The following is a 27,944-nucleotide window of genomic DNA, read 5'->3' as shown; positions in this document are numbered from 1 at the left end:
AAAAAGACTAATTCTAATTTCAGACTATCTTTAAAAAAAATTAAAAGTTGTAAGAGGTGTTTGTCCTCATATAATCCACCACATAGTTATTTGATGTAAAATAATTGTGCTTCCATAAGCATAACCTTTGACCATGTCAATGTAAGACACATTACATAAACAACACTAATCTGAACATATGTATTGTAACGCACGCACTTCACAAACACATACAATTGTAAGACTGAACGTACAAAGCTGAGATAAGATAAAAAACTGGGACCAACAACCAAAAGATGTAAAAAAAAGTCAACAAAAATAATACTACATTCTATACCACATTAAAAAAAAGTTGCTATATTCAATTAACAACTTCCTTGAGAAAGCCGAGCTGGTATTTCAAGGGCAGCGTTCACCTGTTCTTCTGTATACGACTTATCTGGTCACGGTGAACCCTGGAAGGTCTGTAAGTTTAACATAGTAAAAACTTTTCAGTGTTTGACTTGGATTCCGAGCGCTTTGGTTTGTTAATTGAGTTTGTAGTATTGTCCTTGGGATGATTTTTTTTTTTTTCCTGGAGACACACACACACTCGCACACACCAGGGCTATCTGTTAAGCAATTTGTACTATTTGAATTCACCTAGTGGCTTCCACTTTGATTCTTGCACTTGAGTCTCTTTGAAATGCAAAGCTGTCTTTCAATGCAAATCGTAGGCCTACTGGCCCAATAAAAGGGTTTAGACAGGGAGGTGCCTATCAATGTGATTGCTAGTGAGCTGCCAAGGAAGGTGAAGGGAACAACAGTCAACCAGGAAGAAGTGGAGCAGAGTTGAGAAGAAAACTCTCATGACACAGCTGCGAGGCACATTATGTGCACTGGACTAATCTTTGAAAATGTACGTGGGTTATCTTTTGGATAAGGACAACAATATGTACCCCAATCCTGTCAGGCACCCTGGCCTAAATCTCAACCCCCAAAATTATGTTCCTGCGCCTCCTCAGTATTCTGATTTTGCCAGCTACCATCACGTCCCTGGGATTAACAGCGATCCACATCATGGGCAACCTGGTGGCACCTGGAGCTCCCCGTATGCTCCTAGCAGAGATGATTGGCATTCTTATGGACCAGGACCAACGGCATCGTCTACCAACCCTGGACAGCTTGGATTCAGCCCACCTGATTTTAATCCTGTTCAGCCACCAGGCTCTGGACTTTTGCCACCATCTTTAAACAGCACTGCACCCCCTTTGTCCCCTAATGCACAAAGGCGCAATCCTTACGATTGGATGAGGCGTAGTGGAGTGCCACAAAGTAACCCCAGTAATGGTGAGTACTCTGTATTTATTGTTTCTTAGATAGAAGGAACCTTGTTAAAGATGTTGGTGCCCCATTGGTATACATATTCTCAATTTTTATTTGAATTACTTTTTTTTAACATTAATTTGTTATAGGGATAAGATTTTTTTTAGTTTTGACAATATTTTAAAAGAATGGCTTTGTTTTTATATATACACCAGTTCCTCTTAATTGATATCAATACAGAACATCTGCAGTGTGTAGGGCCCTTACATTATATGTTCAGATTTTGTATCTATTTTTTCAGTGGAGTTACAAGTTACATTCTTATATAGAACACTTTTCACTAATTTACATTTTCTGTTGGCATTCTGTTATTAAAGAAAGATTAATGCAGATTAATGTGATACATTATTACTTAGTGTTTTATGTATGTTTTATACCCACTCACACATATGTACCTTCTGAAGTTTAATAAGATAAATTGTTCCCCTATATAAAATGTCCTACAATAATACAATATGCTTTATTTATTAGGTGTATATATCATACATAGTATTTTTATTTATAGTTAACAGAATTTGTGCAGTATGTACTGCTCCAGTAAATTAACATGAGACTGTTTATTGAAGTTGTGTCACCCACATCTGTTGAAAAATTTGTGTCGAGATGGATCTTGAAAAGGTTATTCTCTTTAGACCACCCTTTAACTCAAAGCAGATCCCCTAAGATTGACATGATAAATGGGGCTCTCTACTGGATTGACCTAATGTCAACTATTATTGAAAGAGGAAGTAGTTGGCAGGTCATCATTTCTCCTACAGTATTGCTTGTAGGGAAAATAGTCTATTATGGGTGGTGCATAAAGAGGCTGGGTCCTCCAGAGGTAGAACTGCTTGTTGTTAGACCTCTAGTTAACAGAGGGGAGGATGAGTGGGGAACACTCTTTTATGACATTCACTGCCCTAATGGGGCATATGGATGAAGGTTGTCTAAACCCCTTATTTTTTTCATTGAAAGTGCAATTCCATCACCTTCAATAGCAGTATTAATTCTAGCCCCTCATATATTTTTTCTCTAGTTATTGTTATAGTTACAACTTTACAGCTATAAATGGAAACAATAAATATATAGGGGCATGTAGCTGGGATAAGCATCTACCAGAGTGTTTGGTAGCCATTTATCTCTCTATTAAATGAACACAAATGTATGGTCAACTTTATAGGTTAGTTGAGGTATTAGATATTGACATGTTTCTAATACCCACAGTCGGATTCATACAACACTTAGGTTGTGGCTTTTATTGTCCATACACTTTAGATAAACATCACCCGAACCCGCCAGTTTTGGGACTGGTTCACCCTTTAGTGATGTGTCCCGCCTTTTTCCTGATACAGATGTTAAGGAAAGAAGACTTAGGCATATTGAATATCAACATGCCCCACTCGCCAGAGGTGTCTTGACGGCAGATTATGCCCTTCTCCTTATCAAAGACGCACACATTCTAGGCCAGGCCGAACATAAATATGTATTGGGGGGATTAAGAGAAATAGTCGGCCAAACAAGTGTCCAGTTGAGAGCTATTGAAGGTATAAGGCCACATTATTTCCATTTAGAAGTTTGAAGGCTTCATCCCACCATCCCACAAGAGGAAGGGTTTACTGTTCTGATGGTGGAGAGCTATTATTTTGCAATATGCAGTAATCTCAGTGTTTGCCTTTGTACCTCCAAACTGCTATAAGAACTTAAGATCTTCCAATAGTTTGGCCACTGACATTTATCTTCTGTTACCAAACTAAATATTTTTCCCAGCTCACCCAATGACATATAGGATTAAGGGCATACACAGGTTTAAGGGCATACGCAGGCTTAAGGGCATACTGGCTGATCTACTGAAAAAAATTCCAATATGCATTATTGGCTTTCGTTATCTCCAATATTGGTCCATATTTGACCTTTTTCTTGACCTAATATATTTGGGAAGTCTAAGATATCAGAAACTAATAATACATCCGTAAAATAGATATAAACAAGGGCTGTATATATATATATATATATATATTTATATATATATATATATATAGTAAAAACCAGGAGGAATGGCCGGCACTGTGTATAGGACTCCCGGTCCAAGCGGGTGCTCTGCTCTTAGAGATAGGACTCAATATCCCTTGGCGATCAAATCCGAATGAAAGAAGAAGCGGCACTCCAGATTAGCTTTAAAAGCTGTGGTTTATTCACCCATCATGTGAATTCGGTCTCCACAATGGGCTTGAGAAAGGTCTCATTGTGGAGACCGAAATGCAGCACCATTCACATGATGGGTGAATAAACCACAGCTTTTGAAGCTATTCTGGAGTGCCGCTTCTTCTTTCATTCAGATTATATATTTTAATAATGTGTTCTGTAAAAATCTATGGAAAAGCGGCCATCAGTGGACAAATTGTTTTATAAAACGGTTGTAATGGCAACATTGAAATTATGGGTCTCTGTTTCAGCAACTTATAGGTCACATTACAATCTAGTGTAACGTGGGGATATTTGGGCGTATGACTTGTGTGGTGGGCAAATCACAGTGTAACCCTAAAGCAGATCCTCAATGTGAACTGGAGGAAAATAGAAAAAAAAAATGAAAAAAAAAAATACTAAAGAATTGTTCAAAAATAATAGTTATAGTAATGGTAATAATATATAATTTTTTTCTATACATATAAAACTATATATATACAACTTTAAGATCTGAGCAAGTATGACATAAATTAAAGTTTTATTAGAAAAATGCAATAGTAATAATAATAATCGTAATAATAATGTCATCATTACCCTTTTATATATATATTTTTTAAAACAGTAGTAGTATTAGTATAGTAGTAGTAATTAATACAAATTGATTACTTTCATTGAAAAAAAAAGTAGGGTAAATGGAGAATGTTTTGCAAGGATATATTTATATATTTAAATAATACATAATTATAAAAACTCAAAATGTCAGTGAGTGTGAGGCCGTGTTCACACAATGAATTTAGTTTTTCAAGTTTTTTTTCCAAAATAATTGCATTTTTTTTATTTTTATTTCTTATTGAATTCTATTGAACTCAATAGTAAAATAGCTGTTCTGTTCGCAAAACATTACTTTATTGGCAGTAAAAAAAGAGTTTACGGCATAAAAAAGAGGCTTTTTAAATTAGTTAAATTTTTTTTATTAAAGGCTAAAAATATTGAACAAAAAATGTACGTGAACATGGCCTAACTGTCTATAATATCTCTATTTAAATCGGTACTCGCGGAGAGGAAATACCATAACATCTATTGCTGATAATAAAGATATAAGAAATTACCTTGCAGCTTCATGATATTTTATGACTATGTTTTTTTAAAGGCACTTGTAAGGTACCGTATATACTTTTATTTGTCATTGGTCATCATCAATCATAAATCACGCTCGTAAAGTTTTAAGTAGCGACGCTGACACTTTATAGCTTATATTTATTTTAAGTAACAGGGCAATAATATAACAATAAATTTAGTAAATGTAAATACATAAGTGCAATTTTAATAATGGCAAGCAGTCATATACAATTAGATAGACAGAAAGGTAGATAAATAGATAGATAGACATAGATATGAATGGGATAGATAAGATAGATAGATAGATATATAGATGATATAAGATACATAGATAGATATGGATGGGATCGATAGATTGCTTGAGAAAGACCAGGAGAGCTGGTTGAAACGTCGCTGTAACTTTCACCAAGATATGGAATAAATTTAACTTTTTTGCACTTTCATCATTTTGTGTGCTGCTGATTTCTACTAATTTAGATAGATAGATAGATAGACAATATGAGATACATAGATAGATATGGATGGGATAGATAGATAGATAGATAGATAGATAGACAATATGAGATACATAGATAGATATGGATGGGATAGATAGATAGAGATAGATATATATGAGATAGATAGATATGAGATAGATAGATATGAGATAGATAGAGATAGATAGATAGATATGTGGTAGATAGATATGAGATAGATAGATAGATATGAAATAGATAGGTAGATAGATATGAGGTAGATAGATATATATTAGATAAATAGATATGAGATAGATAGATAGATATGAGATAGATAGAGATAGATAGATGATATGAGATAGATAGATAGGTATGGATGGGATAGATAGAAAGACGATATGAGATACATAGAAAGATATGGATGGGATAGATAGATATATAGATATATAGATATGAGATTGATAGATATGGGATAGATAGATAGAAATTAGATAGATATATAGATATGAGATAGATAGATAGATAGTAGAGGGAAGATCACATGCAGCACTCCATACGATGAACAACAATGAGTAGCTTTATTCCATCAGTTGAATAGGATACAACGTTTCGGTTGCCTTGCAACCTTTTTCAAGCTTAAAAAGGTTGCAAGGCCAACCGAAACGTTGCATCCTGTTCACCTGATGGAATAAAGCTACTCATTGTTGTTGATCATATGTAGTTCTGCATGTAATCTTCCTTCTACTAACCTTCTGAGACCCTGACCTGGGTCCTCCACCTACGGGCACCCTTCATATTTATTTTGGCTGTGCTGCTCTTTCTCCAGAGAATAGATAGATTATATATAATAGACAGACAGTCATATGTATGGGCCGATCAGGAGAGCTAGCTGTCGATAGAATGAATATTCAACCAACAGCTTTTGATGGTGTATGGCCACTTTTAGTGAAAATGATGATACGATCCTCACATAAAAGAATAGAAATGACAGGTTTCCCAGAAATTGTTTCTAGGGAACCAATCCCTTCATAGATCGTTCTATTAAAATTAAACTCTTTAGCATTTTTTTGCGATATATCCCCCTGATACAACCTTAAACGGGTTATCCAGGAATAAAAATTAAAAAAACAGAGCTATTTTTTTTTCCAAAAACAGTGCCACACCTGTCCTCTGATTGTGTGCAATACCCCACACAACCTACGGACAAGTGTGGCACTGTTTGTGGAAGAAATCAGCTCTGTTATTCTAATCCTGGATAACCCCAGTCTCATACAACCAATTATGTTGCTCATTGAATTGCCATTTCCACTATTGTTGTTTTTGGTGAGTTATTTTTGAAGATTCTTTTTACGTACACACTATGTCAATATGTATTGTCCTGGTTTATGCTTTTCTGTATCGATCTGACTCCTACATACAATCATATTGCAGTCACTTAGTTTTAATGTAAGCGAATATGCCTATATATATTATGATTATGTAGCCTGTTGTTGTACTTGCTTCTCTTGCCGAGCTACATGTTCCAGTCTCAACATAGAAGTGAACTTTTAACTGCGGATAATTCACCTGTGCAAATTATTGTAATCCTATTGGGCTGTTAACATGGGTTTATTACATTTATTTAAAATTTTGGTTTTCCAATTATAGTCATTGGAATTCCATGTTTCTAGCTGTCAGGACCATTCATTTACTGGTTACATATAATTTCTGTTGTCTCATAGAAAATCATGTATTGATCCCAGGCAAGGGTGAGGAGCAGAGACAAGGTAAGACGGATTTTTTTTTTTTTTTTTTTACATAGAAAGTGGAAGCAAGTCCCCATGAAAAACCAAATAAGCATGTTTTGCAAATTGCAGTTCAAAGGCTGCCTGGGCAGTATCTGAAAGAAGGTAGTTGTTTAACCCCGTAATTTCAATGGACCTATTGTCTTTGTGGCTCATTAACATTAGCTCTGTAGTGTCAGGAAAGGTTGGAAACAGCTTTTACTTTTTCTTTTACCAGTTTCATTTTGGGTAACTACAAACTACAAAGGTTAAGTGGACCACAAAAAAATAAAAAAATTAAATGTAAATGTTTCCTTTAACTAATCGGTGATTGGCCCGAACGGCTGATGTATTTATTACTAAAGTGTAAATATTTAAGTATGTCAACATATACGGTCAGCATAAAAGTGGACACGCTGGGGGAGATTCATCACTGAAGTTGTTTTTTATATGTCATGTTTTAAAGTCACTTTCGTTGTCCTTTTTTTCACATAATTTATCATATGGTTTCATGATGTGTGATAAATAATGCGAAAGTCCGCCAAAACGAATAAAATGACTTCATAACAGGTTTCTAGAGCAGGTCTATGTTTGATGTTTTTTTTTCAACCATTGCGTTGTAATTTTGCATATATCTTTTTTTTTTTTTAAATCGCGAATGCATGTAAATTGGCTTACAAAGACAAGTATTCAGAAACTTACCGTATTTTCCGGCGTATAAGACTTTTCCAGTTAAAATATATAGTTTGGGATATACCGTACCTCCTTCTCTGCCTCTCAGATCTTGCACATACACTGCCCTTGTATCCCCTTACTGTACCTCCTTCTCTGCCTCTCAGATCTCGCACATGCGCACCTGCACCGCCTCTCAGATCTCGCACATGCGCGCCTGGGCCACCTCTCAGATCTTGCACATTCATGCCTGCGCCACCTCAGATCTCGCACCTGCGCACCTGCGCTGCTTCACTGCAGTCCTCAGGAGCGAGATCTGAGAAAGAGGTATGGTAATAGAATACATACAAGGGCAGGCCGGACTGGTGAAAGATGCATGTTTTTCTGGGCACAGCGCCGTTCTATCTCTATCCATACCCTGGGCTTCCCGCTCTATCCATTCCCCCCAGTTGTCTCGGCCGATTGCAGCACCTGCCCTATAAGACGACACCCGTAGTATAAGACGACCCCGACTTTTGAGACGATTTTCCTGGGTTAAAAAGTAATCTTATATGCCGGAAAATAAGGTATATTGAAAATATAAAAAAGCATGCAAAAAGCACACAAAACCAACATTGTGCAAAAAAAAAAAAAAAAAACACAAAATAGACCACTAACAATAAAAAAGAAAAGAAAATCATAAATCTTCCCCAATGTGCACATATGATCAAATAGCCGGCCATTTTGCAGCATATACAGCTATATCCACCTGCCTAAATATGTATATGTATAAGATATAGGATATCAGTGCTGAGAGTTAATATAATCTCAGCACAGATAACTAATATTTCTGGGAAAAAAAACATGATCTAATCTTTTCTACTCTCCTAAAGAAAAAAAATACTTTGGCTCTACTAAATATAACTATATATATATATATATATATATATATATATATATATATATATATATATATTGACAGGCTCCCCCAATAAAGAAGTAATCTGTAATTATATAGATGTATTTTTATTTTTTCATTAAAAAATTGTTGACAGTTTTTGTTTTTTTAATCCATTTTTGCATTAAAAATGACAATTTAAAAAAAATATAAAATAATTAAATTAAAATAAAAAAAATAATAGTAAGTAAAAATAAATCTTAGTTTTTCAGACATTAATGGCCAAAACAAGGACATGACAATTTTACAGCCTTAAATTAATGGCTGTTTTAAAGGGGGCAAAAAACAGTGTAGGAACATAGGGGGAGATTTATCAAAACATGTGCAGAGGAAAAGTTGCTGAGTTGCCCATAGCAACCAATCAGGTTGCTTCTTTCATTTTTCACAGGCCTTCCAGCTGTTACAAAATTGTAGTTTTGCAACAGCTGGAGGCACCCCAGTTGGGAAACACTGCCCAAGGCATAAAAAGTTAGAAGACTATAACATCCAACCGTATTCAAACTTCTAACTGCTGTAAATCCACTCATTTGCTTTACTGTATATACACTATTTAGTCCAATAGCTTAATATATGCTTAGAACCTTAGCAAACGTGAAAGTCAGAACAAGTCCTATAGTTGTCCTTGCGGATGCCACTAATCTTTTTTAGCTGGAATCAATCGATTAAGTGCAATAGATTAAAGATTATCCTTGTCAATGGGTCACCTCATTTTTAGTTACCTTTTTTTAGGTTCCAATGTTCTATATGCACTTGTTAATACCTAAGTTTTTATATTGCTTATTTAAAGTTGCTATACATAGTATTGCAAACCAAAAGAATAGATTTTAGGTATTGCTATTCATATTATCATTTTCTATAGATAATAGTGGTATATGTCATAACACACCTGAGGAAGGGATGTTTTATACCCAGAAACGTGTTATGTATGTAACTTTGTATGTATCAAAAAATGCGAGATTTTTTTTTAGCACTATCTCTGCTATTCCAAGATTCCTTTGAACTTTTTGACTTTTATTTTTTACTTCTGCATTTATTTTAAATAGATTGGATGAGGATTTACTAGAGTTAATGGGGGGGATTTATGAATCTTTTTTTTACTTGTTATTAATCTATTTGTATGTTTGTTATATTTTTTGCGATTTTTGGGGATTTGCATATTTTTTTAATCCTTTTTTTCCATTACAATATCAATGATTTCTGAAGACTGGTCTATGTAGACCACTTGACACACAGTGATCATTAATTTATTATTTGCGGGTTTTTTTTATATGCAAAATTACAGCCCAATGGTTGAAAATAAAACCCCGCAAACAGAGTGCTGCTCTAGAAACCTGCTTGACAGCATGAAAAAAGGTGTTGTGAAGTAATTTTGTTAGTTTTGGTGGACTTGCGCATTATTCATCACACATATGATAAATTATGCGAGTGTCCGACAAAAAGCCTGCAACAAAAGTACAAAACAACTCAGTGGTAAATCTCCCCAAATATGTCATCCTTTTTGTTTTTACAGGTTTTACAATTATGCCTACCTCATATTCTATATATTCCAGTTATGTCCAGAAATATTTTTTATTATTTTTATTAACCTTTTTAAAACTTTTTTAAGTATATTATAACTGTAACTGATCAAACCATCGAAAGTGTCATCATGTATGATCCACCGTACATCAATGTGGTCATTTTCTAGAGGTCAGGATGGCGAAGGTACTGGGCGAATCCTGGGAGTGACTCTTTTTAGAGAAAACAAAATGTTACATGCCCCTGTTTTTCTGATGTAAATTGAGTCTAGTGAGATCTTGGAGAGACTTGTTTGCAGGAAGAGGGAGGAGAAGGACAGGAGTCTTCATAGATAGCATTGTTCTCCGGCTTTGTCTCGAGTTGTTCTGGGTGGAGATACAGAAGGAAGAGGCTTTGATCTTTGACACAATTCTTACATTTTAAATTCAGAAGGTTCTTCTTGCTCATTGAAAATACAGAATAAGAAACATTGCATGAGAAAGTCCATAGAGCGCCGTCTTTACTGTCCGTGACTGCAAGACTTCCTCTTGATGCAAAAGAGCAAATTCTTCTGAGACCGTATAACATATGAATGGACGGGTTTACAGGAAGCGTGGAAGGTTCTCTTGCCTATTCCACAGTAAAACAATTTCAAACACAAGTTGGACATTTTATTTTGTAATGTTAAAAAAAGATAAAAAATAAATATGTATGTATTTGTACGTATATATACATCATACTTTTTTCATATATATTTAAGTACTTTTTTTTAGTTTATAAGTAACTCTAGGGTCTCTCTGTGTTTTAGGCTGCATAAAAAACTGCATAAAAATATAAAAAATATGCACATATAAGAATGATACACATATTTTTTGCACAGCGTGACCATAGCCTTACATAGAAAATTAAAGAACCTATTCGGAATTGTCACCTATTTTTTATTTTTATTTTAATTTAAACTTCTAAAATAAAGCACAAACGCAGTTTCATGGTATAAGTAAATAGATGTTATCCAGAAGTTTGGAAGGAAACCCAAAATTCCACTGTAAGACTAAAAACACAGATGTGCTAATGAGGCATGTCGTACACTATTAAAATGCATACTGCTTGTAAATTGGTCGTGGATTCTATCGGAATTCGCATCCATTTTCTGAATCCACAACAAGTCGATGCAGCCTGAGGCTAGGAACACGCGTTGCAGATATGTTACAGATTTTCTGCAGCAGAATTTGTGCCAAATGCAGAAGTGGATCCAGATTGGAAGGGGAAGTATAAGGGTCCGTGCACACTATGGAATTTCTGATTAAGCTGTGCCCCATTTCTATGAATGGGATTCCGCTGCACAGTACACACTGTGGAATTTCAGCGGTGAAGCTTGCCACCAGTCAAATTCACCCACCGAAAGAATGAACATGTTCATTCTTACGGTGGAATACAGAGTGGAATACATTGCCAGCTATGAGGATTGGCAATGTCATGTGGTCCTAGTGACAACTAATTAAAATATATTGGGCCTCATTTACTAAGCTGAAACCGCTCCAGTTTTTGTCTGGTTATTTTGACGCAGAGTGTCTGAGACATGTCTGCGCTTTTCCCAACATTGCAATGGGAAAAGATGAAAAAGAGGCATGGTCTGTCACAAAGGGGGCGTGGCTGACCCCAAAAGGGGGCGTGGTTTCAGAACCCGACCGATTTACTATTGAATTCACAGAAAATCCTGTGGATAAATGGCTGGAAATATCCACCTAGAAAAAGCTGGTCAGAAAATGTTCCCGACTTTTCCCAATAGTAAATAGAGCGGAATCCTGCAAGTCTGAAGTCTGAAACAACTTTTCCCACTAGTAAAAACCCGACACTCTTAGTAAATGAGGCCCATACTGTAGTGTGCATGGACGCTAACACCTTCCTTATATTTGCCCTTCGAGATGAACTTGTGGGCCTCAGGCTGCATCTACATGTTGTGGATTCAGAAAACAGGTGTGGATTCTAATAGAATCCACAACCAATGCTTGTTAGTAGTGTATTACATCCCTCATTGGCATGTTCTGGATATTGTAGTTCTCAGCATGATCACTATTAATGCGTATACGGCACTTAAATGAAATGCTACAGAATAGCTGAACTAAATTTCATATTGTGGATTTCAGCTGCAGATTTCTGCCAAGGATTACAGATTTATCTAGTATGAATTCTGGTTATATCAACATATCCAAAGGCTAGGTTCACATTAGGATTACGAATCCAAGGGTGCCCTGTACTTTGTCTGAAAATTCAGGGAATCAGTCAGATGGGCATGAACGTAATTTTAATAATGGGAGTGACAGTCAGGGGGTGTATATATATTTTTTTTTTTGGGGGGGGGGGGAGAGTGGTCATTGACCACAGGCACTCTTTAACCCTTTAAGGATGCAGGGCATACAGGTACGCCCTGACGTCCTGGTACTTGACCCCTTAAGCACCAACCCATTTTAACCTTAAGGACCAGGCCAATTTTATTTTTGCATTTTGGTTTTTTCCTCCTTGTCTTCTAAAATCCATAACTCTTTTATATTTCCATCTACAAACCTATATAAGGGCTTGTTTTTTGCGTGACCAATTGTACTTTTTTTACTGATCCTCTCATTTTACCATAAAATGTACGGCGAACGTCCAACAAAAATTGTTTAGGGTGAAAATTTAAATGAAAACTACAATTTTGCACATTTTGGAAGGTTTTGTTTTCACACTTTACACTTTACGGTAAGAATGACATGTGTCCTTTATTCTGTGGGTCAATACGGTTAAAATGGCTAGATACTTTTATATTTTTGTACCGCTTAAAAAAAAATCTTAAACTTTTTGTGCAAAATCAGTAATCTAAAATCGCCCTATTTTGACCACCTATAACTTTTTCATTTTTCCGTATATAGGGCGGTATGAGGGTTCATGAGGGTTCATTTTTTATCGATCTGTCATTCTTACTTTTTATCGATCCCACATTTGCATATATAAAACTTTTAGATAATTTTTTATATTATATTGAAATTATTTAAATTATATTTATATATTTTTTTTTTTATAAAATGTGACAAAAAAGCAGCATTTTTGGCCTTTTGTTATTTTTTACGTTTACGCCATTCACCGTACGGGATCATTAACATTATATTTTGATAGTTTGGATATTTACACATGCGGTGATACCAAACATGTGTATAAAAAATGTTTTTACGCTTTTTGGGGGTAAAATGGGAAAAAGGACAATTTTTATTTTTATTGGGGGAGGGGATTTTTTTCCTTTTTTTTTAACTTTTTATTTTTACATTTTTCAACTTTTTTTTTACACTTTTTATGTCCCCATAGCGGACTATCTATAGCAATCATTTGATTGCTAATACTGTTCAGTGCTATGCATAGGACATAGCACCAATCAGTATTATCAGTGATCTTCTGCTCTGGTCTGCTCAATCTCAGACCAGAGCAGAAGTCCCCGGGTGACAGCGGGAGCCAGGTGAGGGGACCTCCGGCCGCCATGCTGGATGACCGGATCGCCGCGGCAGCGCTGCGGGCGATCAGAACATCCATTCAAAGTACCGCACTGCCGCAGATGCCGTGATCTGTATTGATCACGGCATCTGAGGGGTTAATGGCGGACATCCGCACGATCGCGGATGTCGGCCATCACCGGCGGGTCCCCGGCTGCTGCTAGCAGCCGGAACCTGCCGTGTATGACGCAAGCACAGTTCTGATGCTCGCGGTCATACACAGGACGTAAATGTACGTGCGGGAAGTACTGCCAAACCAGGAAGTACATTTACATCCGTGGTTGTTAAGGGGTTAAGGACTCAGGGCGTACCTGTACGCCACATTTAAACCTTTTTACCAGTGGAGAACGGGTTGAGCCTGGTGGTTCAAGGTTGCTACGGGCAGCCAGGACCCACAGTTAATGGCCAATGACCAGCATTAACCGTTTAGATGCCGCAATCAAAGTTGATTGAGTTGAAGAATACCAGCAGCTCAGCAGAGCTGATCAAGACTATCGCGACAAAATCATGATGTCTTGATCAGCTTACCAGCCAACGAGAGGGCCCTCACCTTTCTCTCCGTCATCCGATCGGGGATCTACTGCTCCATGCCTACTCAGCAGGCAGGAGCAGCAGAGCGCCAGTAACACTGATCAATGCTATGCTATGGCATGGCATTGATGAGTGTATGCAATCAGAAGATTGCATGGTATAGCCCCCTGTGGGGGTTAAAAAAACAGTGTAAACATAAAAGTTAACAAAAGTTCATTAACCCCTTCCCTATTAAAAGTTTAAATCACCCCCTTTTCCCATTTTTTTTATTATAAAATACTGTAATAAAGAATAAAAATAATCATATGTGGTATCGCCACGTGTGTAAATGTCCGAACTATTAAAATATAAGGTTTGCTAAACCGCACGGTCGATTGCTTCCACTTAAAAAAATACCAAATTCCGAAATTGTGCATTTATGGTCACTTCACATACCATAAAAATATTAATAAAAAGCGTTCAAAATTCCCATCAAAACAAAAATTGTACTGACAAAAAATTACAGACCACAGCGCCAAAAATTTACCCTTATATAGCCCTGTATGCAGAAAAATAAAAAGTCATAGGGTCAGAAGATGGCAATTTTAAACATACTAATTTTGGTGCATGTAGTTAAAAATGTTTTAAAGTAGTAAAATAAATAAAACCTACATAAATTAAGTATCGTTGTAACCGTATGCACCTACAGAATAAACATAAGGTGTCATTTTTAACCAAAAAGGGCACTGCGTAAAAACGGAAGCCCTAAAAGTTTACAAAATTGCTTTTTTTTTCATTTCACTCCACAAATAATTTTTTTCTTTGTTTCGCCACAGATTATGTTGTAAAATCAGTAATGTCATCACAAAGTACAATTGGTGACACAAAAAACAAGCCCTTATTTGCATCTGTAGGTGCAAAATTGAACGCATTATGATTATGAGGAGGAAAAAATGAAAGTGCAAAAACGTAAATAGTTTTGAGTACTTAAGGGGTTAAAGGGGTTGTCTTGGAAGCAGAGATGATCCTACCTGTTCTGCTTCCTGGCGCTTTCCTTCTAGGACTTTGCTTGTCCTGATCATTGCATGTAGACGAAGCTAAGCCCACATGCAATGTCCAATAGCTGTAGGATATTACCTATGTTCCCGTGATCATGCATCTATTGGATATCACATGTAGGCATTGTTTCACCCCTGCATGATCAGGACTAGAACTCCCCCCCTCCCGACCAGCTGTTTCTTCAAAAAACAGCACTACACCTGTCCTCAGGTTGAGTGTGATATTACAACTCAGTTCCATTGAAGAGAATGAAGCTGAGTTGTAATACCTTACACAACCGGAGGATAGGCGTGGTGCTGTTTTGAAAAGAAATAATCTCCGATCTTTTATTCCTTGATTACCCATTTAAGGGTATGTTCACACCGGCAAGTTACCCACGCGGTTCCTGGGGCAGGTTTTAGCCTTGGCAGAGTTTCTACAGCGGAAAGGTGGTGTGGAAGATCCACCGTGGAGAACCAGCAGTGTGAACATACCTAAAAGGGGTACTCCGGTGCTAATACATCTTATCTGATCGCGGGACTCCCGCGATCAGGCATCTTATCCCCTATCCTTTGGATAGGGGATAAGATGCCTGATCGCGGGAGTCCCGCCGCTGGGGACTCCCGGGATCTTGCACGCGGCACTCCGTTTGTAATCAGTCACCGGAGCGTGTTCGCTCCGGGTCTGATTACTGTCGATCACGGGGCCGGCGGCGTGTGACGGGGGATAGGGGATAAGATGCCTGATCGCGGGAGTCCCGCTGCTGGGGACCCCCGGGATCTTGCACGCGGCACTCCGTTTGTAATCAGTCACTGGAGCGTGTTCGCTCCGGGTCTGATTACTGTCGATCACGTGGCCGGCGGCGTGTGACGTCACGCCTCCGCCCCCGTGTGACCTCACGCTCCGTCCCTCAATGCAAGTCTATGGGAGGGGGCATGACAGCTATCACACCCCCTCCCGTAGGCTTGCATTGAGGGGCGGAGCGTGACGTAACACGGGGCGGAGGAGTGACGTCACACGCCACCGGCCCTGTGGTCGCCGGTAATCAGACCCGGAGCAAACACGCTCCGGGGACTGATTACAAATGGGGTGCCGCGTGCAAGATCCCGGGGGTCCCCAGCGGCGGGACTCCCGCGATCAGGCATCTTATCCCCTACCCTTTGAATAGGGGATAAGATGTCTAAGCACCGGAGTACCCCTTTAAGCGAAAAAGGATCTAAGAACATTAGGGTGGAGTAGACATATTTCACAATCTTTTTTTGGGCAACAAGTCAATACTGGTTTACATTTATCAAGATTGCATAAGGATTTGTTTACACAGCGAAAATGTTGTGGTGCTTTTTTTTTTTTTTTTTTTTTTTTACACATGTATTTTCAGCCGTAATCGGCAAAAATGCAGCTGCAATGTGAATTACAGCCGAAAATGCTTGAGGGTATGTTCACACTGATTTTTGAGGACATATTGTGGTGTGGAGATTTATTATTACCTGCCCAGAGGAAAAGTTACTGAGTTGCCCATAGCAACCAATTAGATTGCTTCTTCCATTTTCTGAGGCCTTTTCAGGAATGAAAGAAGCGATCTGATTGGTTGCTATGGGCAACTCAGCAACTTTTCCTCTAGACAGGTTTTAATAAATTTCCCCCATTGTGCATAAAAATATGCGCTGAAAAATGTATTCAATGCACGCTCATTGTTTTCAGTGCAAGCCCATTGTTTTCAGTGGGAATGCGCACTGCAGTTCACATTGTAAAATAAATGGAGCTACCGTATATACTCGAGTATAAGCCGAGTTTTTCAGCATGATTTTTCACGCTGAAAACGCCCCCCTCGGCTTATACTCGGGTGAACTCTCCGCCTGTCAATCCCTTCTCAGTGGTCTTTAACCTGCGGACCTCCAGATGTTGCAGAACTACAACTCCCAGCATGCCCGGACAGCCGTTGGCTGTCCGGGCATGCTGGGAGTTGTAGTTTTGAAACATCTGGAGGTCCGCAGGTTGAAGAACACTGCAAGGCCTTCGTCCCGTTTAATCATCCAGACCCCCCTTTAGTTTTCTACTCACCTCCCCTCGGTGGGAAGGAAGGGTGAGCTGTTCCGGGCCATCTATGCTGCAGGGACCGTCCGATGGGGAGGGTTAGTCGTTCTGGGCTGTCCATTTTCACTGGGAGGCCCTCTAATCCGCTCCGGGCCGGCCCCGGCCTAGTGACATTGCCTTGACGACGATGCACAGGGACGTCTGTGCTCAGTAGACATGTCTGCGCATAAAAGTCCCTGTGTGTCATTTGCAAGGAAACGTCACTAGGCCGGGGCCGGCCCGGAGCGGATTAGAGGGCCTCCCGGTGAAAATAGACAGCCCGGAATGACTAACCCTCCCCACTGGACGGTCCCTGCAGCATAGATGCCCCGGACCAGCTCACCCTTCCTTCCCACCGAGGGGAGGTGAGTAAAAAACTAAAGGGGGGGTCTGGATGATTAAACAGAACGAAGGCCCGGCAGTGGTTGAAGACCACTGATGAAGGGATTGACAGGCGGTGATGACGAAGGTGGGGGGGATGATGACGGGGGTCTGGATGAAGACAGGGGGGGGGATGTTGACAGGGTGATGATGACGGGGTGAAAATGACAGGGTGATGATGACGGGGGTCTGGATGATGACATGGGGGGGATGATGTATTTCCCACCCTAGGCTTATAGTCGAGTCAATAACTTTTCCTGGGTTTTTGAGAAGAAATTGGGGGCCTCGGCTTATATTCGGGTCGGATTATACTCGAGTATATACAGTAATCAGCATCCATGACCATAGTTAAAAATATGTCAGAATACAAGGCATGAATTCAAATCTATCCTTTGTCACTATATTTTATGGCATATTTTTGTCCTTGGATAAAATACACTGTGTGAACATACCCTAACAGAAAAACTGCCTGATTCCTGTAATAATCAATCTCAGTGCAGCTTTTTGTTTTTCTAAAATGTGAAAAATAATCCATGGTTGCTATGGGAAACATGATCAGAGACGGTCTTCATCAATTACTATGCAGATGTATTTTAAAAGATAGGATTTCTACAATTCACTACTACTTACCATTTTCTACTGCAGGTGATGTAGAAGAAATGTGTTTATTAAAGGAGAACTCCAGCAAGAGTTTACTTATCCCCTATCCACAGGATAGGGAATAAATAGCTGATTGCAGGGACTGAACCCTGCCTCTCTGAATAAGGAGCACGCGCTGTCTACCGGTAAACGGCGCGCGCTCCATTCAATTCTATGGGAGCGCCGGTGATGCCCGAGTGCTGTTCTCCGAGTTTTTCGGTGCTCCCATAGAAATGAATGTGGATAGGGGATAAGTTTATTTTTGCCATTGTTCTCCTTTAACCCTTGATTTTTTTTAAACAAAATTGATATGACAATTAATGTGTTTACATATATCATACTTTTAAGTAAGAATATGTGTCAATATTATCCTACATTAGCCCCATAATACCCCCATAAATCATGACTGGAGCCATAAAAATCACCACATGACAGCAGCCGCCGTTTCACTATTTCGAAAGCCATTATACATCCAAGTATGTGGTGTGACTGCATAAAAGTTTTTTGCATAGACTTTATCTTACATGGGTTGTTTGTAACAGTCCAGTATAGTCCATGTATCTGCAGTTCCTGAGAGTTGGGACCAAATCAGTGCAAATGGTTTGTTAGGAAATAGAATGTAGGTTTCGGACCATATAAAAGGTCAAAAAATTCCAAATCAAAATGGAAACCCAGCCTTAGAAAAACATTCCTTTTTTTTTAAAACAGCGCTCCGCCTTTTCTCAGGTTGTGTGTGGCATTACAACTCTGCTCCATTCACTTCAATAGAAGAAACAAGCAGAAAACTGAGCGCTCCCTAGTGTGAATACTTCTCTTGAAGTGAGTTATGGTTAATACCAAAACACAGCTCACATAATGCAGGTTGATAGATAACTGCAGATCCAGCTAGGCTGCTGCTCCTCCCCAAACACTTCAGCGTAGAACGGAATACAAATAAAACTCCATATTCCTCTTTAGGGATAAACGGACACTGCCAGCAATATTCAAATGACCAAAAACATAAATGATATACTTTTATTTACGAATGACGAGTTTTCAGACCCTGGATGAAGGGGCCGGATTGGCCCGGAAACGTGTCATGCTAAAATAAAATGATGATATTTATCCTTTTGTCAAATGAATATAGCTGGCAGCGCCCTTTTATCCCTAAAGAGGATCCCTTCCATTCCATGTCAGGAACTGTCCAGTGCAGGAGCAAATTCCCAATAGCAAACCTCTAATGCAGTGGATAGTTTCTAACAAGGACAGGGGTGGCAGCAGACAGCACGGTGGTCAGACTGGAGAAAACTACACAACTTCCTCTGGAGCATACAACAGCTGATAAGTACTGGAAGGACTAAGATTTTTTATATTGAAGTAATTTACAAATCCCTATAACTTCCCGGCACCATTTGATTTAAAAAAAAAAAAGTTTTCCTCTGGATTACAACATTCACTGAGAGAGTTATCAAACTCATTGACCTTTACAGACATGCAAGTCATATATTTACATCTCATCTCTGTGATTAAATATTGGCGGACTGAGAACAAAAAGATGTCTCACTGAACATGGTGCCGGCGAAACATCTCATTATATACAGAATGGCCAATATCAGTATTTTGGACATTATTTAGATTAGTTGTAGCTATTATTAGCCCAAAGGCCTTGACCAGTGGAACATTTGGATATCTCCACCTCTAATGTTCTCACTTGACATAATTGGCGCTGGGGTTAATGTGCCACCGATTATTACTTTAGCTTCTGTAGAGATCAATAAAGGTGGGTCTCAGCACGCGGCTCAGATTAGACAGCTGTCTGCAGCTGGGAAAGGAAATTAATGCGCAGCTTATCACATGGATAGTTATAAATCATTATACATCAGAGGAATAGAAATGAAGTGGCTCATTACTGCTGATAAATAAACAGGCGGCTTACGTGGATACTAAGGGGGAAAATGGCTGAGGTGACGCCCCTTAGTGCTACAGTGAATCTGAAGGAAACAAATAAGTCTTCATAGCGTTCATATGTGGAGGCGATAAGTACATTAGTACTTAAAAAACAATTTACACAATAAAGCATTATTTTTCTTTGACTTTTTTGTACTTGAACATTTTACTTAAAGGGGTATTCCGGGCAAAACCATTTTATCCCCTATCCAAAGGATAGGGGATGTCTGATCGCAGGGGGCCTGCTGCTGAGACCCCCCGCGATCTCCCTGCAGCACCCGCATTCTATGCGGGTGCTGAATCTCCAGTTTCGGAAACCTCCGGGTTTCCGGGACTGGGGACGTGACGTCACCCCACGCCCCCTCCATTCATGTCTATAGACATGAATGGAGGGGGTGTGGCATGATGTCACGTCCCCAGTCCCGGAAACCCGGAGGTTTCCGAAACTGGAGATTCAGCACCCGCATAGAATGCGGTTGCTGCAGGGAGATTGCGGGGGGGGGGGGGGGTCTCAGCAGCAGGCCCCCAGCAATCAGACATCTTATCCCCGATCCTTTGGATAGGGGATAAAATGGTTTTGCCCGGAATACCCCTTTAATTTTTTTTTGTCCTACTTGGGTACTTAAATATTGTAATGTATTATGGCTGCCAATGTAAAATTGACAAAGAGAGAGGCTATTAAGCCCCATCTCCGCAGACCTAGGGGCCTTGTTTAAGTCCCAGTCTGACACGGAAACCATTGACACCCTCGATATGACTGTAGGGGTGCTAATGGGGTTACAGGATTGACTCCTGTTTTCTTTTAATCACTTAGATGCCATGTTCGCTATCAATTAGTGGTGACAGCAGTCTTAATATGCAAAATATGCTCTCTGGTGCCACCTATTGGAGGAAATATCCGTGCAAATCAATGGTTGGTTGCTTTAAAGGAAATGTGACCTAGAAATGTGACTGGGGATTTTTAGCCAAGACAGATTCTTATCCATTTCCCAGTCTGTAGACAGCTGTTTAGGAGCAGAGCTTTGGCTTTCAGGGACGCTACCTCCTGGATTATTCATAAGACTCTACTTACCTTTTGACACTCTCCTCTCCTCTCCACAAAACTTTACCACTTCAACTGTCCTACAACTGGCACATCTTGCAGATGGTTCAGAAAGAGCCTACACCATTATTGTGCTGTAGATTTACTGCACATACGACATAGTGCCTGCACCGTAAATGTATGGTGGGTGTTGCCAAGGGGTTAACACTTTGCTGCTGCTCTGACTTCTTTGAAACAGGGAGTGACCTATTTTTCGGGAACACGTTTTTCTAGCACCACCCCAATTGATGCCTCCTTAATGGATGGAGGAATTTTAAGGCATAACTATCCACAGTAGGTCAACTTCAATATGATGTTGTTCAGGTGTCATAATCTAGTCCAAGTTACAATTTTCCATTAAAACCAGGATATTTCATTGTATTTGAAACAATATTCAAGCAAAGTGTCAAAACAAGGCGGTAGATCTTAAGTTATTGATTTCTGTAAATGTAGTGATTTAGATATGTATGTAGACAGCACGCCTCCATGTTTAAAAGGTAAACCAATATCTGTTGACAGTGATGAAAAATCAATAAGTAAGTGCCATGCAAACTTTACATGGTCCTTTGATCTTTAAGGGTGACAATCAACCTACCTTCAGGTGAGGGAAAGTCCAAGCTGACTGGATCAGGTCACTAAGCTATAAACATTTTGGCTCTATCATTGTTTCAGATATCTAATTGACTAGATACTTTATAATTGTAAATGTTTCTTGCTCCCTAACACATAATGTGATTGTAAGATGGCCGTTATCGACTTCTAAGATGTAGGACATGAAAGTGAAACCAAGTCTATATAAGAAAGTGAAACAAGTCTATATGAGTGAATGTGGGCTATGCAAACATAAGTGTAGTACGATGTGTGGATGATGAAGCCATATCCTTGGCTGTTAGGCATAAAATGCTATATTATACCTGTAAACATTATATTGACCATAATACACTTATGTCTGGTTGTATAGTTATAACATAACAGCCATTTCTTGGGTAGAAAGATAAACAAAAGTTTTATATCCCATTATAGGAAAACATATATATATACTCTTAAAAAGGTAAATAGGGACATAAATCATGAATCAGGTAAATGACTTCACACTTAAGAGGTAACATTTTGGCAGGATAGAGAAGGCTTCTTTTGATATAAGGGGATTTTCCCCCTTCTTTTCAGCTAATACTTTGGTTTTGGTGTAAGTACAAGGGTTTGGCCAACAAGCCTATAGAGGGACGTATCCACAGAAGGTGGAGCGCAATTGCAAAATCGAGATAAACCTCATTCCTCACCCTGATGGCCTGCTCCCACTTTCCTTCTTCCAATCCCTGAAACCCCAAAGCAAAGCACAATTTGATCACTATTACAAAATATTCAGATATTGATAAATAAATCTTACATTTCCTTGGATTTTTATTATATGTTAGTAAAGGGTGGACCCAGAGCAGTGTCCCTAGTGGGCATAATGCCATGCAATGCTCTGTTTACTCTATGGGGGCACTGCAGGGGAATTAATTCATGGAAACTTTTCTAAATAAAAGAATTGTAAAAAAGTGGACATAAAGGGACTCACCTTGCATTTCCCCGCCAGACTTATAGTAGAGTAATACAAGTGAGTAAAAAGATAAAAACTATTGTCTCTTTAATTCCAATAACTGATGACTTTAGTTTAGGGGAGTTTTTGGAGGCAACAGCGTCTCTTTAAATGGGCACTGTCAGATACAAAAACTTTTGATATGTTGTAAAGCATGCAAAACCAATAGGTTTTGCAATTGCTTTCATTAGAAAATTTTCAGTGTTTCATACTGAAAAAGCCAGTCAAACAACTGCCCCACCTGCCTGCTTGGACACATACTAGTTCTGCTGTGTCCATGCATCATCACCTATGTCATGGACACACTTCCTTGATTGACAGCTGTGAGTGCAGGGCTTGTGTCCCGCTACTGTCAGTGAGGACAAGCTGGGAGTTGCAGTTTTGCTAATGCTAGGGGAGATGTGAGCAGACGGCATACTGAGGACGGGGGCGGAGACCTGTACAGTGAGGCCACACCCCTCCCTTTGAGAGGAATTCAGACTAGTGAGCTAAACTAAAAGTGTAATAAAAAAATAAATAAAGCTGCTAGATACATAAAAATTAGATGTACATGGTCAGGATTAGGTACTGAGTGGTATATTAAAAAATATATATTTTTGTTGGATCTGACGGGTACGCTTTAAGTATGATTTTGGGTAAAATCTTATCTGTTGTATTACATGTCTCTTTTTTTCTCTTTTAGGTAAGACAAGAACAAAAGACAAATATCGTGTTGTTTACACAGACCATCAGCGTCTTGAGTTGGAGAAAGAATTTCACTACAGCCGCTATATCACAATACGCAGGAAGGCAGAATTGGCAGCCACATTGTCACTAACAGAGCGACAGGTAAGTCATTTCCTTCATAGTCTACATGAAGAACATTTTTCAAGTCACTCCAGTAATATACCTTATACCATTGGGTGCCTCTTAGATAATACACAAATGTAAAAAAAAAAGTATTGAGTCAGCATAAAAGTATTTAGTCAGCCACTAATTGTGCATGTTCTCCCACTTAAAAAGATGAGAGAGGACTGTCATTTTCATCATAGGTATACCTCAACAATGAGAGACATAATGAGAAAACAAAATCCATGCAATCACATTGTCTGATTTTTAAAGAATTTATTTGCAAATTATGGAAAAAAAGTATTTGGTCAATAACAAAAGTTCATCTCAATACTTTGTTATATACCCTTTGTTGACAAAGACAGAGGTCAAATGTTTTCTGTAAGTCTTCACAAGATTTTCACACTGTTGCTGGTATTTTGGCTCATTCCTCCATGCAGATCTCCTCTAGAGCAGTGATGTTTTGGGGCTTTCACTGGACAACACAAACTTTCAACTCCCTTCAAAGGTTTTCTATGGGGTTGAGATCTGAAGACTGGCTAGGCCACTCCAGGACCTTGAAATGCTTCTTAAGAAGCCACTCATTCATTGCCCGGGCGTTGTGTTTGGGAACATTGTCATGCTGAAAGACCCAGCCACATTTCATCTTCAATGCCCTTGCTGATGAAAGGAGGTTTTCACTCAAAATTTGTGGTTCTGGGATTTTTCTTGTGATCATTTTGACACCACGGGGTGAGATCTAGCGTGGAGACCCAGATCGAGGGAGATTATCAGTGGTCTTGTATGTCTTCCATTTTCTAATAATGGCTCCAACAGTTGATTTCTTCACACCAAGCTGCTTGCCTATTGCAGATTCAGTCTTCCCAGCCTGGTGCAGGTCTATAGTTTTGTTTCTGGTGTAATTCGACAGCTCTTTGGTCTTGGCCATAGTGGAGTTTTGAGTGTGACTGTTTGAGGTTGTGGTCAGGTGTCTTTGATACTGATAACAAGTTCAAACAGGTGTCATTAATACAGGTAACGAGTGGAGGATAGAGTAGACTCTTAAAGAAGAAGTTACAGGTCTGTGAGAGTAAGAAATCTTGCTTGTTTGTAGGTGACCAAATACTTATTTTTCACCATAATTTGCAAATAAATTCTTTAAAAATTAAACAATGTGATTTTATGGATTTATTTTCTCATTATGTCTCTCATAGTTGAGGTATACGTATGATGAAAATTACAGGCCTTTATCATCTTTTTAAGTGGGAGAACTTGCACAATTGGTGGCTGACTTAATACTTTTTTGCCCCACTGTATATTTTAGATTCTCATGAATTCACACTGGAGTGGTGGGAAAAACAAAAATGTGACTTGTTTTGTCACATACCATATAGAGATAAGTGAATTGATTCTAAACCAAATAAATATGCATTGGACTTCCTCCAAAAATGTAAAAATTTTTGGGAATTCCATTTGGATAAATTGCATACAGGAGCAGGGACTCCTGTCAAAGGCAAGACTTGTGAGGCCACTATACACATTTGCAGAGTGCCTGGCCCAGTAAATAATTGGAGGTATAATACATCATTGTTACATTAGAACTTTCACCAGGCCGAACAGTCTGCACCCAGCCCCATGAATGTATACAGATAAATTGAATCAATTTTGGGAGAATTTCTCTATATGATATTATTAAAACTGCACACGCAAAACAGAACCATTAAGACCTTCTGTTAGATGGACCTGATCAGAACAAGTTTTCCATCTCTTAATGTAAATTAGAATGTTCCCATTCATTGACAGCAAGACAAGCAATCTTATACTGTGTAATGAAGCCACGTGGAAAGTAGAGTGGGGTGCTTGGCAGAATACTATGGTTGAATTTTGGGGCAATTTTATGGCCTTATGTTATGAGCACTGTACTTATACTGACCATCTGGATGTAACTTATTCTACAGGTAAAAATCTGGTTCCAAAATCGAAGGGCAAAAGAAAGAAAAGTAAATAAAAAGAAGATGCAACAGCAGAGCCAACAAGCGACCACCACCACACCAACACCCCCCGCTGTCGGCACCACTGCAGGGATGGGAGGCATTTGCAGTAGCAGTAGTAGCAACAGTAACATGGTATCACCAACAGCACTAACTATCAAAGAAGAATATCTTTCATGAAGTCTTTAGACCAACACGCACCAGGACTACCGAAAAGGTCCCTCTCAGAGTGAGCTTCTTAGGAAATACCTAAATGGGTCTAACGCATTTTGGTGCCAGAACATTTCCCTTCTTGTAAAGAACTGATGACAAAAAAAATTCCTCCACAACAAGAAGGAGCAGGGATTTGTACCTGCCACAGGACTATATCTGGAATATGTTTGTGTTACTGTCTATTTAAAAAGAAGGAACGTGGAATTTATGGTTGGATTTTTTTCTATCCTGTACATAATTTTTTTTCTAGTTTCTGCAATGAACTTTTGTATTGTAAATGTCTTAATTTTTTTCCTTTATAGAGCTTGAGAAAACATGTGATAGAAATCACGTAACATAATTAATGATAAAAGGCTCTTTTTTTCTATAAATGAAGGGTCATTGTCTATAATGCACACAATATGTATGTTTAAACATTGATTAAATTACTTGTTACTATTTTTTGCTGGAAAAGGTTGCACAAAATGTATTCTGTCTTTGTTTTAGTGATATAATAAGGCTATGTTCACACTGCAGAATCTCTGGACAGAAAATTTGACCCTGCAGTCTCCAATAGGCTGCAATGTGTTCCGCGAGTATTACCGCCTGAAGAATAAGCAACGCCATTCTTCAGGCAGAAATTTCCAAGCGGATTTTCCATTCACAAATTCCGCTTCACAAATTCCGAAGAGTGAATTTGTGAACAGAAACCCATTCACTATACAGTACATTTTAGCAAGCGGAATTTCTGCCTGCAATTTCAAAGCGGAATTGCAGGCAGAAATTCCATAGTGTGAACCTAGCCTAAAAGTCTTTTAATGGTACAATTTAGTTTTTCCCCTTAACGGCTTGTCAATCTTTGATGATATATCTAACAGGGAAGCTACTGGTGGAGCATGTTCCTCAGGGGCTGGCCATCTACAAATATGCCTTCAAAGTTAAAGCTAGACATAACTAGGACCATTTATCTGCTGGGAACTTGGGCCCAACCTGTCCCCAGGTAGCACCAGAGGCTGCTTGTGAGCCATCAAACTAAAGAGGGACCTGCATAGGCTTTTTTTTTTGTGAGGAGAAAGGGGAGTAGCTCTATAAATGAGATAGAGAACTCAAAATGATAGATATTGCCATGTTTATGGACAGGTAGTTTTGTTATTATATTTCTCATATTGGAACAATTCAGACTATTCTCGGCAGAAGCAAGTTATGTGGTTTAGAAAAACCGGTCCCAAATACTCTCAATTCAACAAGTTCCTCCTTTGAATTAATTTAGTGAGTTTTTCACTTGGGGCCTGTAGAAGTTAAAGGACATCTGCAGCGTTACAAACACTTATCCCCTATCCTCAAGATAGGGGATAAGTGTTTGATCGCGGGGGGTCCGAACGCTGGGGCCCCCGGTGATCTCCTGTACGAGGGCTGCGGCTCTCCCGTGCAGGGGGCGTGCCAGCCGCAGCATGACGTTGCGGCCGGCACGCCTCCTCCATACATCTCTATGGGAGAGGCGGGGAGGCAGCATTCGTGCCTCCACGCATCACCCATAGAACTGTATGGGGACGGGGAGTAGACGGGGCGTCACCGTTGACCTCTAGGTCGACGCTATGCGCCTTAGCGCTCACAATGAGCGCTAATGGCGGCACCCCGTTAGGGAGATTGGGGGGGGGGGGTCCCAGCGGTCGGACCCCCCGCGATCAAACACTTATCCCCTATGCTGTGGATAGGGGATAAGTGTAATGCCGCTGCAGTTGTCCTTTAAGTTTTTCATTCAGTACATTGAGAAGTAAGGGACATATTAGACTGCTCGATGCTGTCTGTAAACTAGCACCCATTTCATAGATTGGCTTTGTTGTGTGGCCCTCTGTTGCCATTACTTGTCAGTCGCAGGTCCCCTTTTAAATTGGACATGTGCAACCGATGATTCTTTGACGGGTCAAAACGACCTGAGCAGCTGACAAATTAGTAAGGAACGTTTGTTGGTTTGTCAGCTTATTCACTAACCCCATTAAACAGGGCTCCTTCGGCCCATTTGGCTGTGATAGAACCCTTAGGTTTTCAATACAGAACCTTTAGAAGTTGTTTAAATTGCAGATCATGTCTCTTTCTGGTAGACCCAGCACTTCCATAATACATTATTTCAATGAGTATCATGTAATACTCCATTCTCCCTTCGGGGGTGCTGTAGGGAAAGGGATCAGGTGCTCCTCCACAGATTACAGCTGATTGTGGAAGGTCCTTGCAGTACAACACCATGTGATCAGT

The 27,944-nt window shown here is 39.2% G+C and overlaps 1 protein-coding gene and 1 long non-coding RNA gene across 2 annotated transcripts in view; one reads left to right on the top strand and one right to left on the bottom strand.

The window, feature by feature from the left end:
- The first annotated feature begins 875 nt into the window (after window positions 1–875).
- Window positions 876–26,094, top strand: CDX1 (caudal type homeobox 1). Its single transcript, XM_056569485.1, has 3 exons — window positions 876–1,308; window positions 23,384–23,529; window positions 25,467–26,094. The coding sequence occupies exons 1-3, from the start codon at window positions 876–878 to the stop codon at window positions 25,677–25,679; spliced, it is 792 nt and encodes a 263-aa protein (XP_056425460.1). The 3' UTR covers window positions 25,680–26,094.
- Window positions 8,604–27,944, bottom strand: part of LOC130367093 (uncharacterized) — a 53,464-nt gene continuing 34,123 nt past the window's right edge. Inside the window, exon 3 of the long non-coding RNA XR_008892072.1 lies at window positions 8,604–10,580. This is a non-coding gene — a long non-coding RNA (uncharacterized LOC130367093). The remainder of the gene's footprint in view (window positions 10,581–27,944) is intronic.

Source organism: Hyla sarda, chromosome 4, assembly GCF_029499605.1.
Source record: "Hyla sarda isolate aHylSar1 chromosome 4, aHylSar1.hap1, whole genome shotgun sequence".
Taxonomy (NCBI): Eukaryota; Metazoa; Chordata; class Amphibia; order Anura; family Hylidae; genus Hyla; species Hyla sarda.
Note: the sequence above shows the minus strand (reverse complement) of the source record. Positions and strands in the feature narration are given on the sequence as shown.

Bases quoted from the DNA above. Each gene is read 5' to 3' on its own strand.
- CDX1 (XM_056569485.1), top strand. From the start codon at position 876: ATGTACGTGGGTTATCTTTTGGATAAGGACAACAATATGTACCCCAAT. The intron at 1,309-23,383 runs GTGAGTACTCTG...TTTCTCTTTTAG, and splicing joins ACAAAGTAACCCCAGTAATG to GTAAGACAAGAACAAAAGAC. The intron at 23,530-25,466 runs GTAAGTCATTTC...CTTATTCTACAG, and splicing joins TGTCACTAACAGAGCGACAG to GTAAAAATCTGGTTCCAAAA.